This window comes from Telopea speciosissima, chromosome 3, assembly GCF_018873765.1.
Source record: "Telopea speciosissima isolate NSW1024214 ecotype Mountain lineage chromosome 3, Tspe_v1, whole genome shotgun sequence".
Classification (NCBI taxonomy): Eukaryota; Viridiplantae; Streptophyta; class Magnoliopsida; order Proteales; family Proteaceae; genus Telopea; species Telopea speciosissima.
In genome coordinates, this window is record NC_057918.1 from 24,409,592 (window position 1) to 24,427,159 (window position 17,568).

At 39.3% G+C, this 17,568-nt stretch overlaps 2 protein-coding genes across 5 annotated transcripts in view; one reads left to right on the forward strand and one right to left on the reverse strand.

The window, feature by feature from the left end:
- Positions 1-1,140: 1,140 nt before the first annotated feature.
- On the reverse strand, positions 1,141-15,325 carry LOC122655912 (translation initiation factor IF3-2, chloroplastic-like). Of its 3 annotated transcripts, none has more exons than XM_043850293.1 (9): positions 14,812-15,319; positions 14,650-14,689; positions 14,498-14,557; positions 14,155-14,207; positions 12,896-12,951; positions 12,762-12,795; positions 5,970-6,042; positions 5,761-5,853; positions 1,141-1,472 (listed from the first exon to the last, which is right to left on the reverse strand). In XM_043850293.1, exons 1-9 carry the CDS (start codon positions 15,093-15,095, stop codon positions 1,329-1,331), a joined length of 837 nt encoding a protein of 278 aa, XP_043706228.1. In that variant the 5' UTR covers positions 15,096-15,319; the 3' UTR covers positions 1,141-1,328. The 3 variants fall into 3 exon arrangements, with proteins under 3 accessions (XP_043706228.1, XP_043706231.1, XP_043706229.1); XM_043850294.1 differs by having other exon boundaries at positions 1,269-1,497; positions 14,812-15,325; XM_043850296.1 differs by lacking the exons at positions 5,761-5,853; positions 5,970-6,042 and having other exon boundaries at positions 14,812-15,323.
- Positions 15,326-15,922: 597 nt separating this feature from the next.
- The window catches only part of LOC122656836 (general transcription and DNA repair factor IIH subunit TFB4), a 29,155-nt gene continuing 27,509 nt past the window's right edge, over positions 15,923-17,568 (forward strand). For both annotated transcript variants that reach the window (XM_043851500.1, XM_043851501.1), the window contains exons 1-5: positions 15,923-15,976; positions 16,191-16,308; positions 16,386-16,489; positions 16,595-16,874; positions 16,970-17,016. In XM_043851500.1, the coding sequence (XP_043707435.1) occupies positions 16,278-16,308; positions 16,386-16,489; positions 16,595-16,874; positions 16,970-17,016 (462 nt within the window). In that variant the 5' untranslated portion in view covers positions 15,923-15,976; positions 16,191-16,277. The remainder of the gene's footprint in view (positions 15,977-16,190; positions 16,309-16,385; positions 16,490-16,594; positions 16,875-16,969; positions 17,017-17,568) is intronic.

Below are 17,568 nucleotides of genomic sequence, written 5' to 3' on the forward strand. Positions count from 1 at the left end.
ACGCATCTTAAGGCATAACCCACAAGTTCTACCCGTCCATTTGGCGTACATGCAACGGTGGAATTACTAATCAATTCGATGGGGGGCATGTAGGGTTTTAATTCTGTTGGCTCCACTTGGAAGAAACCCAATCAGTTCATTTTGTTTTTTTTTGTTTTCCCACAAAATGTGATTTGGAGAGACATCAGTGTATCATCCAATGGTGTGGGACCCATTTCTCTGCTGTTGAAGATGATTGTGGCTTATTTGGAGGGAGACATTGTCCTCTGAAATGAGCAATCTGGGGACTGTTCAGCCGTATTACTTTTATGGTAAATCTATTGTTTAAATGGTTTGTGTAGTTCTGTGCTTGGGTTGAGGAGAGATTTAACTTACCCTGAACAGGAAATGGGAAAGGGATGCTTGGAATGGAAGAATTTGTGAATGAAGTCATTTAAATTGGTAGGTTTGTGAGGTAAGGCTTCTCTGTCATCTGGACACAAAATCTTCCTAAGGTCCTACATCGTTTTTAATGAAAAAGCTCCTTATTAAAACTTGTAGTACAAACAAAAACACCTCTTAGCCAGGAGGAGGACCTGCAAATTAAGGCATCCTTACTCGGTAGCTTCAGTTTGTAGGTTCACTTCAAATTCATTCATGGTGTGGTAATCCTTGTTTGCCATAAGCATAATTGTGTGGCAAGACATGTTCTCAATCACAATTGCTGTTGAGATGGAAACATTGCTAGGTGCTCAGGACTTCGGATCCAGTTCCATAAGTATTTCGAATCATGGCAAACTGCATCAAAGACAAATCCAGAAACCTTTTCTGCCAGATTTTTATGAAGATAATTGACATATTTAAGGGACTGTTTTTCTGCAAGCATTGCTTCATGGAGGGATGTGCTAATCTCTTGTTAATGGCTTTCTTAGGGGGGGGGGGGGGGACTTGTAGCCGGATACTTGTACGCTGTATTGCATAAGAATTGCAAACTATCAAGCAAGCTCTGATTTCAGATTTAATGGTAGAAACAATACTACTTATATATTTTTGTCGCCTGTAACACAGCATATTTCACAGAGCTCTGGATCATTCTTAAAAGAGTAGCAAGATGGTTGAATACTTCACCAGAGAATTAAGGACTTCTTGTCAAGAACATTTGATTGAAATGAACTAACTCTGTTATTGTAATTAATATTACATCACCATCAAGAGGGCATGACCTAGAATATCACTGTACATAGCACGACCAAGAGGCATTACTCAGCCCCTATCCTCATTACAGAATATAAATGAAGGTTGCTCACTCTTTCATCTGTAAACCACTGCTTACAAAATGCCAACTCTGCTTATACACCAGCAGACACTTCAGTCGCTTCTGATTTTTCCCTTTTCTTTGGTGGTTCCTGAGGTTTCTGTAAAACTGCTTTATTTGGAACCAAAATAATGAATATATTCCTATCTCTGAAGTTCTTGCTCTCCTCTGTCCCAAGCTGCAAATGTCAATGACATTAAACCTTAAACTGAATTATGTTAAATACTATGATATTCATTTATACATTATGCATAGGAATCATCTGTCTTGTTTGCAAACCAGAAGATGCGTATATTCACATATGTAAATGTTCAATCCACCTATATCTGTTAATAAAAAGTCAAAAGCCTACTATCTGATTAATTGATTATACCATTAAAGAGCAAGGGAACTGAACTTTAGGAGGATGGCAGGCTGGTACAGCAGTAATTCATTTGGATTTTGATTCTCAAGACACATTAAAAATGAATTATCTCAGAAAAAAACATGTCCATCCCAGAATAAGAATAAGAGAAACATGCCAAGGAGTTGGGGCTGGTACAGCAATAAAATTCAGAACAAATTTCGCCCTAAAACACATAAAATTCATGTCCTAGATCAACCATGTCCAGTTCCATGAAGTTGGATTCATATCCTAGATAAACCATGTTGAGCACCATGACATTAGATACTGAAGTAACGGCTATGCAGTGCATGGATTACACAAGACCAGAAATTAAAATGAAGAATATGGCCCTGCATGATAACACTTCTGTTTCTGGGCCAAATTTCTGGACCAAAAACGTGTTTGGCAATGCATAGTAATTTCTATTTCTAGGCCAGAAAAGAAACAGAAACACCTTTGTTATGTGCAATAATTTCAGTTTCTGGAACTTCTATAAATTTTTTAAAATTTCATTTGAGTATCCAAAAATTTGGTGGAGGTGGTAGCATAGTTGTCAAGGCATGTTATCATGCAGGGCAAGATCACAAAAAATGGTTTAACAATTTTCTGGTGAAATTAATGGCTGTCTTGGTTTAGTTATTACCATCAATACTTTATTTCTTTTTTATTTTGGACAAGATCAATCTTCTATCGCTATATTTATCCACCAGAATACATTTCTGGGTAAATTTATATTTTTCTATACTTTGCCTATATCTACTCAAACTCCCCAACTTCAAACTTCTTTTCTGATTCCCCCAGAAAAGTAAACTTCCACCTCTCTTTCTCCCTTGACAATTCAAAATTCCTAAATTACTGCTCGCAATTGGTCCCCTCCCGCAGTACCCCAATACCCTCTGCGTCTCCCCCTCCCGCAACCTCTGCATCTCTCCCCCATTGCAGCAAACCTTGAGGTTCCCAATCTCCGGGGGGATTGATCCAGCGAACAAGATGGCATTCTTCTGTGCCATCTTACATGTCCCAAGAGCCAGTTAAGTCGTGTAACCTGCCGGTAATCCTTCAGGAATGGCAACAAAGCCAACGCTACTGAGATCTCAAATTAGCACGTGCACTTCTCGAAAGTGAACTTAAAATTAATACGCCAACCATCCACGTAATCCCAAGTGAAGAACTATCAATGTTGAGCCAGAAAAGAGCACAAATAACACCAGTGAGGATCACTCCGAAATCCAAATTCATTATGAGTTTCTTATTCAATGGGGTATCTTCATCATTCTGCGAAGCGGAGTGAATATGGGAATGATTACCGATCTCTGTGTTCATACCAGTCTGTGTGACTAAGCAGATATAGTTTCTGTTCACCACTGATGTGCCAGAAAATCATACACCTTTTCCCTTGAATGTCCGTGTCTTCGGAGACTGCTTATTGGTCATGTTAAATGTTAACAGCTTCACTCTCTCCCGTCAATGGCCCCTGCTGGGCCCTTCCCGTGGAGCTTATCAGACTCAGAACCTGCATATCAGCAGGAACCTTGTCGGCGTTGTCGCCCACCCTAAGCTCAACAATATCCCGGGATAAGGTCCTTGGCAGGTAGACCGGAAATCCGTTTCCCTTTGTGAATCACCAAGCAGATATAGTTTCCATTCACAACTGATGTGCCAGAAAATCATACACCTTTTCCTTGAATGTCCGTGTCTTCGGGGACCGCCTTATTGGTCTTGTTAAATGTTAACAGCTTCACTCTCCCGTCAATGACCCCTGCTCGATCCTTCCCGTGGAGCTTATCAGACTCAGAACCTGCATATCAGCAGGAACCTTGTCACCCACCCTAAGCTCAACAATATCCCGGGACAAGGTCCTTGGCAGGTAGACCGGAAATCCGTTTCCCTTTGTGAATCACCGTAGCATGCTCATATTGAATTTCACACTGCTTCTCAAACCTATCCGAAGTCAAGCCAAAGTCTTTAAAGACCTTATACTCCTTCAAGCACTTTTCAATGTCCTCAGCCCACGCCAGTAATATTTCCAAGTCAGGGGGTCTCAATCCACTACCATCACATTTCCCATAATCTTGTCGTCCTTTACCCATCGAGATTCAGTAAAATAGGAACTCAAGAAGAACAACAACTAATATGGTTGAAAGAGAGTATATCAATCTACGAAACAGGGAAAAAAAATAATAAAAAAAGGTTAAATTTTCTGGTGAATTCGCCGGAAACAGATGAATTTTAGCACAGGGTTCTCAGGAACTATTGATTTGCTAATACAGAGATGAAACCCTAACCAATAATGAAAACAATATCCAGCTTTTTTCTGAATGAATCTTGGAGTTCAATGCACAAACACCAAGAGGGATAAAATAAGTTGGTTGACGGAGAGAAGCCATCTTGCTCGCTGGATCAATCCCCAAGAGATTGGGAACCGAGGTTTGTTGCAGCAGAGAGAGATGCAAAGGGTGCAAGAGGGGGGGAGCTGCATAGGGTGTTGGCGGGGGTGGGGTGCTACCAGAGGAGGGGGGGCTGCGGGAGGGACTACTTGAGAGAAGCCTGGATCACCTACCCGTACATGTATGCTACATGCATAGTTATCAAGGCGGGAATGCGACCATGGCGTTTTAGAGGGTAAAAAATCCCATGGCGTCCAAGGTGACGCCTTGATAACTATGGCTACATGTGCCATTAGGTGATGACATTTGTCCCATTTGCTGCAATTAAGAGAGCATGGAGGGGCATTTATGGAAGCAAAAAGGACAGATGTCATCATCTAACCGTACATGTGTTGTAAATGTACGGGTGGTAGGTTTTGGGTTCACTCGAAAGGGGGGCTGCCAGATGGAGTGCCACAGGAGGGGGTACTGTAGGACAGGACCGATGGCAAGGGGTTTTTAGCGATTTTGAATTACTAGGGCAGAGAGAGGGGTGGAAGTTTCCTTTCCTTTGGGAATCACAAAAGACATTTGGAGTAGGGAGTTTGAGTAAATATAGGCCAAGTATAGGGGAGTGATAGAAATTTCCCTTTCAATTAATTATCTGATTTGGTTGATTAAATTCCTCAAATACAGCAAGAGACAGCATTGGAAAACATCTAGTAATAGGAGATTAAGTCAACCTGTTGGATAAGATCCTTTTATGTAATGGATAATGGGTAATATATTATAAATGTGTTTATAAAGAGACTGCGGCTGGGACAAGAATGTTGAGCTGGATGGAACGAATGTGTACACACATTGATGTTGTGCAGTAGACTTTAGAGTGAGGATTAATCAATTGAAAAGCAAGGAAAAGGAACGCATAGAACTGATGGGCTAAAAACTCTTACGTGCTGAAGCAGGTAAAGGTCCTTCCAAGAGCTACAATCACACCACATCACTTTACACTAATAACTTCATAAAATTCAGATTTTGGAACCACTTCCATGTGATAGGATTTTTTTTTTCACATCACACAAAAAAAAAAAAAAAACAAAAAAAGGCAACCAACCAGAATTCCAGAAATGAGTGCATATGATGGGACTAAGGAATTGCTTCAATTAAAAGTCACAGAAAGGACAGCTCTCGAAGGAAGAATGGAAGAATCAAAGATGTATCTGAAGCTTTAATGGAATATACAACCAACAGATACCATTGTAAGGGTCATCTAATTGGAATAAAATTCCAATGAAATTCAGTTGAAACTTGAAATCACTGGGATATTTTGATTTGGACAGGACTAAATTGCAAACATTTCAGTCATTTCAGTCAAAATTTGATTAAAGTAATGTACAGTATTACACTGATTAAAATTGATATTTAAAACAACACTGACTTCAAGCAAAAAAACCTTGATTGATATCACCAAAAAAATTCAGTTTAAGCCATGACTGGCAACAAGACCAGAAACAAAAAATGGTTCCTTGGTTAGGCATTGAAAATTATAATAGTGATTGATGAACCATAGTGTACGTCTAACAATAAAATCTCTTATACAGAATGATAACATACAATGAGAAAAACACCCAGAAAACTAACAGTATATCGTTCTTGAATATTACGATTTCCAAACATGTATATGTTAATTCATAAGAAAAGCTTACTGTAAATACCTCCCCAACATCATTCTGAAAACGCTTGATTAGCTCAATTGCAATATTCCGGAATTCATTCTCACGACCCTTCAAGTTCACAATAATCTTAACCTGCAGAAATTGCCTTGAAGATATAAATCTGGTACCAAACCAACACAGGAGGGGGGGGGGGGGGGAGGGACCAGATGCACATTCATTATTGGCAGTATGAGAAAGTTCCAAGCAACCTTATCTCCATCTTTGAGAAACTTTTTAGAAGATTTCAACCGCACGGAATAATCATGTGAATCAATGTTGTACCTATTAAAGAAATCAATACAATTCATCAAAACAATGCCAAACATGATTCCTCCTGAAACATTGAGGGGGTAACTTTACATGAAAAGAAGCATCAATCACAGGAGACTAGATGGAAGAAAAATGAAAAGGAAAGGAGATTGATGGGTATGAAGTCTGATAAACAGTAGAGGACAACTATAGAAAATAGAAACAGAACAGGGATAGTAGTATATAAGATCTGAAAGATGAAAGTGTGGCATTGATAGAACAGAGATTAGGATACTGCCAATTGAATTCGTCCCATGAGATGAGTTCATTAACATAATTAGCGCTTACACGCTTCAGGTAAGATTTAGATGAAAAAATCAACTTCAAATAGGATTTAGATAAAGGAATCAAGAGACGATTTTTGGGAAAATGGATGCATTTGATTCAAGCTCCGAGAATGTCGTCTGAGGTGGTTTGGAGGCCTGGGGACACCCCAATAAGGAGGAGTGATCTGATTCCGATTGAAGGACAGGCTTAAAATGACCATAGGTGAGGTTGTGAAGAATAACATGCATAGTCTGGGTCTTGTGCCAAGTATGACCGCAGATAGAGCCTATTGGAGGGTAAAGATCCACGTTGTTGACACCATGTAGCTGAGATTTTCCTGATTTCTTGGGCTATCCTCTTACTTTCATTTTCCATTTCTCACTTTTCTTATCTCATTTCTTCATTCTATTCTTGATTCCTCTTACGTGCCTTTCCCTTTGTGTGGATCTCAGTTTTCCCTACTTCGTTTTGAAAGGATCCATGTAGCCGACTCCATTTAGTTGGGATAAGGCTGAGTTGTTGTTGTTGGATGCATTTGATTCAAGGAGTTCATCAGGAAGAGAAGATCTTTACGTAAGGAATTTAAATGAACATACAAAGAAATATAGGAGCAGATACCAATAATGGATACGAATTTTAGGAAAGGAATAGGCAGGATCAGGAGATGCAATATGACCTGTGCAATAAGCTACATGTAATTCAAAAACTTGGAATTATTTAGGTGACCTTTAAAGGCAGAGCAGTTAGGAACTTAATGAGACTTTCTTCTCACCAAGGGATGGAAGAATCGATATATAATGACTGAAAGGTTATCCAAGGAAAAATCCTAACAATGTAACATAGCTCAGTGGTTTCAATGTTTGTATTAAGGCAATCAGAGGAAAAAATGAAAGATATAGTAAATTTAAGGATTAGATATTTCGAGATAAAGAAAGAAAAACAGTACATGAGAAAAAAAAAAAAAAAAAACAAATATATATAAAGGGATTTTCTTATTGACACCCCTCAAGGTGTCAAATATTTTGTAACCTTACTTTTTTTGGCCTTTTGGTACGACAAACAAATTTTTCCCAATGAGTAATAGTGTCATTTCACATGCGTATTAAAAAAATGTGCATGACAATGACATGATGATATGTCACTTTCAATTTAATTTTGAAAAAACTTTTACACCCCTATCTTAAAAACCTTTTGAGAATAAGACAAGGAGCAATTAAAAGAAGGAGTCAAGTTCTAGATGCACCTGTGTAAAATTTCTTTCTGAAAAATAACACTATTTAGATTGACGTTGCCAGTTATTAAAAGAAGATCAAGACTAGTTCTTAAGAAAACCTAAAAAGGGCGAAAGAAATCATTTAAAGAAACTTGATGGAGAAACAATGAAGTCTAAATATCCATTAGAGCTGAGAGGTATTGTTGGGAGCAACAGGACTAAAAATGAGAAAATTTAGGCCAGGTAAAAAATTGCCATAGGAAAAGCTAAGAAAGTAGGAGGGATGAGTTAAAATTGAGGCATACTATGACCTTTATAATAAGTCAGGCACTAAATATGGTGGGAAAGATCCATTCAGATTTGGTAGAATTATGGAGAGACAGAAAGGAGAACTAATGAACTATATCATATTAGGTGCATGATGAATGAGGAGCAAAAAGTTGTACAGAACAATGCAAAGAAAGAAGGAAGAGGCATTCCACAACTACAAAATGAAAAATGGAATGACAGTTTAGAGGAACCAAAGCAACTGCAGAGCACAGACACATTCACAGAATTAGGCAATATTAAGAGGTTTTGGTAAAGCACATAGAGAGAAAGATGTAGGACTAGATGATTTCCTAATTAAGGTCCAGAAATACAAGAGAGACATTTGATTATCCCGTTATCCTATTGAACTAGAATTAAAGAAAATTGTTAGAACTAAAAAAAGGATGAAAGAGGGACTCAGAATAGACTAACACACAGTATTTCATTTTTTGGCATCAAGAAGGAATATTTGTGTTTATTTTTGAAGCATGTCCTCTCCTCTATTCCTATCCATGTTTTGGCCACGATGGAACCCCCTAAGGCTATGTTGCGGAAAATTTATGGCATCTTTGCAGACTTCCTTTGGGGTAGCACGGAGTGGGGAAGGCGGAAGCACTGGGTCAGCTGGCAGAAGGTGTGTAGGCCTGTGGTTGAGGGAGGCCTTGGAGTGAAGATGCTGGAGGATGTGGAGATGGCGCTGAAGCTCAAAGGTCTTTGGAGGGTCTTGACAGACCACTCTATTTGGAGTGAGTTTTTTAGGGCCAAGTTCTTTAAAGGCCTCCATATCTCTCTGGTTGATCCGAAGGGGGTTAGTTCAAGATCTTGGGGGAATGCCTTGGCCTACAAAGGGCTGTTGATGGACAGATCTCGTTGGCTTCTTGGGTCGGGGGAAGTCCTTTTCTGGCTGGACAACTGGTCTGGGGCTGGTCCGTTGATTGATGCAGTGGATAATGGCCTGCAGGTTGATGTGGAACTGCGCCTTAAAGATGCTTTGGAGGAGGATGGCTCATGGAAGCAGGACTTACTGAACCAGATCGATGAGGTGACCATCAGGAATGACATTTCTTCAGGAGATTTTCGCCTTTCAGCTAGGGAGGATGTTTTGGTGTGGACTCCCGCTAGTGATGGTGTCTTTTTGGTTAAATCAGCCTGGAATGAAATAAGGAGTGTATCACCTGCAATCCCAGATGCGAGATGGATCTGGAACCAATCCCTTCCGGTGAAGGTGGCTTTCTTCACTTGGCAACTGTTGAATGGGAAAATCCCAACCGATGATGCCTTAATGTCGATAGGGATTCCGATGGCTTCCAAGTGTCTCTGCTGTGGTGAGCCGACGATGGAGACATCAAATCACTGTTTGATTTCAGGTGGAACTGCCATAAAGGTTTGGGCCTTCTTCTCTCGACTGCTTGACATTGAGGTGCTGCCTGCTCAAGATGTTAGAAGTCGGATATCCCAGTGGCATGCATTGGCAAGCAGACGCTGCCTCAGTGCATTTATTACAGGTTTGCTCCCTTCCTTGATTGTTTGGGAGCTGTGGAGGGAAAGAAATAACAGGAGGCATGATGAACACAGGCGCACGGCGGTCACGATTATGGAAACCATTAAAGCCTGGGTAAAAGAGCTCCCGATGCCGGTAAAGGTGAGGAAGGGGGAGTCTGCTAGAGACAGGTTAATCTTGCAATGTTTTGGGCTTGAGGCTGTTCCAACTAAATTTCCTCGCCCTCTCCCGGTTTACTGGTGTCCCCCTTTTCATTCAGTTAAGCTGAATGTGGATGGAGCGTGTCGGGGCAACCCTGGAGAGGGGAGGGGGGGAGGAGGAGTGAACAGAAACAAGGGTGGAACTGTCCTGGCAGCGTTCTCTAACCACTATGGATGGTGCACAAACTCTCAAGTTGAGCTTCGAGCTTTGAGAGATGGTCTTAGATTGTGTCAGGAGCTGGGGTTCAAGGAGGTAGTGGTGAATTCAGATTCAGCCAACACAGTGAGAATGGTGATCCTGCGGAAGTGCAGCCTTTGGAGAGGATGGTATTGGTTCAATGAGATTTTAGCGCTGATTCAGGTAACTCAGGCAACTGTGGATTTTGTGTTTAGAGAAAGCAACAGGGCTGCTGATTGGTTGGCCAAGCAGGCCTGTGAGACAAGGTCTTCGGTCACTTTCCTGCAGGAGAATTTGCCCCCAGGAACCTTCCAAGCGATCATCAGGGAGGATAGGGAGGGCTGGCCGGTCCTTAGAGTCTAATGTTTGGTTTCGTGGGTTTGGGGTAAGGTGGAATGTCCCCCCCTGTATTCTTTATTTGTTGATGATTCAATAAATTTTTGGGGCTGGCCCGGGTCCCAGGTAAGTTCGGGTTAAAAATAAAATAAAATAAAATAAAATAAAATAAAAAAAGAATAGACTAACACACTAAAGGCATCTCCCAGTAGCCATAAGATGGCTACCCCCAATTTAAATGGGCTTAAAATAAAATAAAATTTTAATTGCAAGCACAACCTGAATAGAGCCAATGAAGAAAAACATGTTAGTAATTTACCTCTAGCTGAGCCATCCAACCTTTTATGAGCAAATAAAAAAACTTGATGCTGGTTAAAATGTATCTGGAACTGAAGAATTCTAAAGGGTTTCTGATCCACCTTGGCTAAATCGAGGCAGTTTAGACTTGGGCCAGGTTTCAGTTCAGTACTTGTAGGACCAGCCCACCCCCCCCCCCCCCCATCCCAAAAAAAAGCCCCAATTTTTTTTTTCTTATTAGTATTATAAAAGGAATATGGCTAGCCCACTGATTTTTCGGGATTTATTCTTTGATATTTTGTTTCTTTCCGTTGGCTTGGTATTGGATCAGAAGCTTTTCTCCCAATGTGAAGAAACTTGTTCTTTTCTTTTCTCATTACTATCATTATAAAAATGATATTTCTTACCACTCAGTTCTTCTGCAGGTTCATTCTTTAATGTGTTTCCCTTCCGTACCTTTGGCTTGGCATTTGCTGCAATGCCTCTCTTTCATTCCTTCTTCACTTCTAGCAATAAATTCTCTATCATTATTCCCTTGACAGGGGCCCCATAACATTACAAGAAAATCTTAATATTCATAGTAAGGTCTTATCTAGGCTTTCTGAAATAGAAAAGTAATTTTTGTGCATACTTGCAGAAAGGATAGCCTCACGCAAGCACGTGGAGGAGGATGAGCTGTCCTGTTGCTGTGACATCAACACCCAAAAGGTGAAAAAAATGCTAACTCGCAATGTACTTTACCAAAAGATTTTTTTTTTTGTATTTTTCCTTTTTCTTTTTTACTATATTTTTTTTTCAAATTTCAAGAATCAAGATTTGAGAAGTATTGTTGTTATTTTATTTTACAATAAAATGCTGGGACTCCGCCGAACATACACTTTTAGGGGTCAAATAGGAAGAAAAAACTACAGGGAAGGTATGATCGACAATTCGTCAAATAGGGGGCAGGTTTTATTCCATTCTGTGGTCTGGCGCTGCCGAACACAGTGTAAGTTACCTGGTTGGCAGACCAGAAAGCTTGCTTCCTTAATTTTTTTTGGCATTTAATGAAACTAACTAGGGAACACGAAAGAAAGAAAAGAGATGTGGGGAGAGATTGTTGCATTTAATAATTCAATAAAGGGATAAAGACTGCATGAGATAGAAAGAATGAAAGGGAAAATTTTCTATTAAAATACTGTCACCTCAGTGCAGTGCAAGGACAACTACAAGAATATGGAATCTGCAGAAGAGGTGGAGAGATTGTTGCATTTAATACAATGGAAATTTGCCACTTCATAGCCAGATAAAGACTGATCTATCAAAAAAACAAAAAGATCAAAGACTAGATGGGATAGAGAGAATGAAAGGGAAGTGGTGCTGGATACAGTGGATGACCAAAGTTAGTTAAACAGGAACGATAAAAAAAAAACTTTTTTCGGTATGGCATGTTTAAAAAGGTTCACAATCTGAACGGGACCGCCAGAAATACGATCAAACATTTTGAGAACCGCAAAAAATAAAAAAAACAGACGGTACCAGTTTTAAACGTTGAGATTTGAAAAATATGGGACCAAAAAAACGACAATATACACACATAAATTGTGGGACCAACTCATATCTTATTAGTTAAATATTTATACTTGATGTGAAGGCCATAAGCCTTTATAATATTAAATTATTTTTTGGGGAATCAAGTTGTAAGTTTTTTTTTTTATATATATAAAGTGTTGTTTTTTTCATTTAAAGAAAATAAAACGTGTTTAAAATGTTTGCTTTTTTTTTTTCCCCGCTTTTTGCAGTATCTTTGGGATCAATTCAGAAAACATAAATAAAAAGGGAGGGGAAAAAAGGCGTCTAAAATGCATTTTAACAAACTATGGGCTTGACCAGACTCCAACTAGCAACTAAGCTGGGTCCGCAATGCTATAAATAATATGGACAAAACCTTTTAGAACTGGCTGCTTTGATAAGTTTATCAAGGGGGCCACAATATGGGGCCCAAATTTGGAGGACAGTTAACCCCATGGTCCCCTGCTCAAATGCCAAATTTCAGCCCAAAAGGGATTTTACCATGAGGCAAAATAGAGCTTCAAAAATTTGAACATGGGAGAGTGTGAATGAAGTAGGGGGAAGAGTTTAGTAGGTGACCATAGAAATACAGGGGATGCATGCCAATACATGAGGGCATTTAATTGAGTTAGGCTCTGCAATTTGACAAATGGCTAATCTAGACCATCTCTCTCTATCCAATTGTCAGAATGAAGACGTGCACTTTGATAAGCTTATCAAAGCAATGATTTTTGCCAAATGATATAACATTCTAACAAGCCAGGAAGAAATAATACTAGATTATTAAGAGAAAGATGAAGGTTAAACATATATAAGATCAGTATTGGAGAAAAATCGTACCCCATTTTGACCTCCTTCATATCCATACGACTGGCTGCACATATGAGAATGTACAAGTTAAAAGCAATTAACATAAAAGAAATTTGACTACGCAACGAAGTGAAATATAGCAAAACCCTCAAGGAAACACTCACCGGCACTTTTCTTCTGTTGATCTCTTTTTTTCTTTTGCTGTTCGTATCGGTATTTGCTGCAAAAATTGAAAAACTGAAAATTAATACATTTTTTTTGTATGGACAGGCTGCAAGAATGCGAAAAATGCCAAGAGAGATTAATCAGGCTTACAGAAACACTCAGGACAATCATACCCAGCATGCAGAAAAAGCACAATGTAGTTTACTTATAAAAAAGACAAGGATTTGTGTGTTGGGAAGGAGAGGGGGGGGGGGGGGCAGGGTACCATATTATAAGTTTATAACAGACGTGAAAGGAGGGTAGGAGTGGGTTTCCTATTCTAAAATCTGCTTTCTTCTTACTGTCTCCTTTATTTTATTGATGAAGTATGCCAAGAAACCCCATATGCATGTCCAGAACTATTTCCTTTCAAATTTCATAAACATAAATCCAAGTCACCTGAATTAGTTAACCATCCATAACCCCTCTTATAATAGTTGCACACTCTTTATAGAGTACAGACAACACCACTGTTTTCACCAATAAATCACACTTTTTACAATCAGGTTAACCTTTTACTCCATCAAATTATCAGTTCAAACATTTTTGGTGTCCTATATACTCCTTAAACCAGCCGATCCCATTTTGTTGGGATAAGGCTGAATTGATTTGGGTTGTGTAAACTCCTTAAACCACACTCTGGTCCTTCTTTCAAATCGCTCTTTTCTTCCAATTGACTGGTTCCTACAACATATTCCTGTCCAATGAAGGAGAACATAAACCCAAAATTCCATCAAAACTTAAATTCCAAGTCCCATTCAACTTATAGCATGGAAACAAATTTCGGTCAAAACTGCATATTTCGATGCAGTTTCAACCGAGACAACTCGGTTTCGCAGCTGACCAAGACGAAACTGGGGAGTTTAAAAAATATCAAGTTATGAATGGTTTCGACCAGTTTCGACAATATTTTGGAAATTTCGATAGTTTCGATTTTCGATCAATTGTAACCAATTTCAACTAACCCAGTTTCGGTAGCTTCGACCAGTTTTGACCAACCCATCAACTGTCGAGTTTTACCCAAAAAATACCAGGTTTCGACCATTTTCGACCAAATTTCGGTTTCTTGCTGGTTGAAACCTAGGTCAGCACCAAATTCTGTATCCTTGACTTATAGACCAGTGTACAAGTAGGAAAAAAAAACATAATAATAATACTTTGCATGCCTTTGCATGGCCAATTAAAAATGTATTTGCATCCCAGACTGAGAAAGTCATACTTGTAATCCATTATTTTGACAACTGGAGGGTCTGCATCTGGTGACAATATAACCTGCAAAATGAGTAGCTCAGAGTCATTGACAATGGTTTTTCCAGAATATGGTCGAATTGCAAAATGAGTAGCTCAATGTCACTGACAATTCTCAACGAGATATTGATAATTCAATATCTCATAAGAAATTGCAGAACCCAATTCCTTCTATAATGTAGCCGTTCTTAATGAAGTAACAGAACATAAGGTTGCAAGAAAAAAATCCTCAAACGGTAATAACAGAGTATGTGTCAGAGTAGCAAACTAGCAAAAGCTAATTGAGATGACATTCAACAGAGCTTTTGTCATACCAGATCAAGTTCAGCTTCTTCAGCAATTTGAATGGCTTCAGTTTTAGAGACTACACCAACCTGTAACGAAATTTGTTTCGAATTCAAACAAAGAAAAGTTTTGGCCAGATACTTAATAACAAATTATCAAACCATGAAGTTATAAAACTGACCATATTCTGCTGAGCATCTATAAGTCTTACTGAAGCTGACCTATTCAAAATTAATAACAACACATACTTTAACTTCAAGTGTAACCAAAGTGCCAATTCAAAGTGCCTATCAAGTCTCCAACTCGTTTCTTACTGACCCATGAGTTCAAATATTGAAATTACCTGATGCTGAAGATATCAAGGGCAGGATCGGCTCCAGAGTTGGCCTGCTGGGTCTCTCTCGACCTCCTTTGATCGCCGGGGCGGAATCCACCTGACCGGGCGGTTACTGAAAGCTGAGAAGCAGAGGGGAAGGAACGGCAACAATCGATTCTGACAATATTAGGGTTACTGAAGCGAACTCCTAATTGTTTGGATTCAAGTGAGGAGAGATGGAGACGATTAGCTCTTGTTGTTCTTTGAGAGACCAGCATTTTGAAGGGAAAGCTACCGGTAATCCCAGACATGGAGGGTGCGCGGGTTAAGCACCCAATGGCCCCTCCAAATATTAAAATTTCAGATTATGAAACCAAGGCGTATTATAGAAGAGGGGAGCACAGAACTGCTTTAAGTTTAGCTCTTAAGGAAGGAATGATTTGGGTCAGTAGAGCAGTAGAGGAGCCCTGAGAATCAAAAGAGTTCTAAACCAAAGCCCGGCTTTCAGCGGAGGAGAAGACTGAACCTTATCCACATCACCTTTTGTCCTCAGTCCTCAGAGGATGGAGGGGTTATAAACATATCGTACTACCCTGCATGAGAACCGCATGATTGGAATCTCTTCTTTGAAGTGATACAGAGAAGTGTGAAGTGTTGTGGGTCCCAATACAAATATTCTAATACCTATCATGCCCCCTTTCTACCAGCAAGCGAGTTTGTGTAGAATTAAAACGGAGCATTGATGACCAAGCTGAACGGTGACGAACAATTTCGCACAGAACCATTGGAATACCGAAGGAGAGCTGCTCCTCATGATCTCACCAGGATTCTCTCTCAGTCTCGCTTTGTCTTTCCTCTTATACTGCGAGACATATTAAGCCTTTGAGCATTTTCTGAGGTCTCTCTCTACCTCTACTTATTATCTCGTTCTGTATCTCTGCGTTTGTGTCTCTTTTAAGGATCCTATTCTTTTTTCAATAGTTGTTTTTCATCAACTATTGCTTTGATTCCTTGACAACAACTTGTTTGATAAAATCCAAAAGAATTTTGCTGCTACGTGTATATTGGTAATGCGATTAAACTGTAGTTGTTGCTGTGATTTAGCGTGATTCTTTCTTTCCCCTTTCTTTATCTCACAAAGCTAACAAGGTGTTGAAACCGATTTTTTGAAGTTGAAGTCTTCGGGAATCAGGTTAGCCTCTGTTTTGTTACTCATCGCTGCCTTCCCCATTAGCTTTGGAGAGTAGAGGAACTTTTGATTTCCATATCATGTGTGAACAGAGTTTTCTATGGTTGCAGGCTCTTGCAAGCTCAGAATTAACTTGTCTTAGGATCAAAAGCTGTAGAAATCTAAGGTTTTCTACATCATGGAGATGGATTCGACCGCTATACTGCTCGTCGTGCAGTATTTAAAAATGCGACAAAGCCATGCTTAAGAGTAAATTATTTTCAGTCTTCGCACTCTCCAAACTTTTGACCACCTCTTCACATTGATGGCATCTATTCCATCAAAGTTATATTCAGGTCCCTCTCTTTCTCCTTTCCTTCTTATGTTCTGCCCCTTTATTCTACCTTTCTATTTTAATTTTATACTTTTGCAGATGATGTTAGCCTTCTCGTGCTTTTACTTGACACTAATCCTTTCCTATGGACTGGAGCAAACACCACTACCACCTCTCTCCCCTTCCCCAGTTTCCTTAATCATGTAAGCCCACTCACTGACTTTACAGAGAACTGAGAAAGACAAAGCCCTTCTATTTTCCTCCATAGAAACCTAACTCACGTTTTTCATCTTTGCTTCTCTCTGCAGGTCCTCTCTTTCCTGAACTCCATTCTCCTCCTCAATCAACTCAACCAAGTCGTGGTTATTGCCACCGGAGTCAATTCTTGTGACTACATTTATGACTCTTCTTCCTCTCTACCAACAACAGCTGATAGTTCAGAAAATGGGAGAATGCCCATGCTTTGCTCAAGACTACTGTCAAAATTAGAGGAATTTGTGATTGAGGATGAACGGTTGAGCAAAGACGAGTCGCCAGAAGGGATTGTATCTTCTCTTCTATCAGGATCATTGTCTCTGGCTCTTTGCTGTATCCTTAGTGATGATTAAGCATGATTCTTGTCTGATATTTTGGGTTACCGTAACTTCTTGGAGTTTTTTGTTTTGACTTCTATGATGAAACAGATATACAGAGGGTGTTTCGTTCTGGACCGCTCCATCCCCAGCCTAGAGTGAGTATTTCTTTTTCCTCTTCCAGTTTATCTCAATGTTTAGTTCAAAAATGTGATTCCTGCATTTATTTGTCTTTTATCATGACTTTTTTGAACTTTGCTTATGAGATTTGTTAACGTTTTGATCTCCTTGCAAGCTTTTTCAAAAAACTTTATCAGCCCCTCCACCCTCAACACCCATAAGCCAAAAAAAAAAAAGTAAGCCATTAATTCATATATATTATGTATTTGCATCACATTCTTCGTATAACATTCTTAAACTTAGTTCTATAACCCTTCTAAAAACTTTTGAATTTCTAATTCACACTACTTCTTAGGAATTAGATAGAATTTTGACTATTCTAGAACCCTTAAGATATCGAATAATGGAAAAAAATGAAGGCCTTTAGCTATTCCTCGTGGAAAAATGGTAAATCCGGATACATCTTCAATTTTCAATTCCAAGAGAAATTAATGCATGCTGATGTCGTACTCCTCTTGCTGAAGTTTCATACTATCAACATCTTTTATCATTGTTATGTTTTATTGTATCAGTATTATTTATCATGAAAC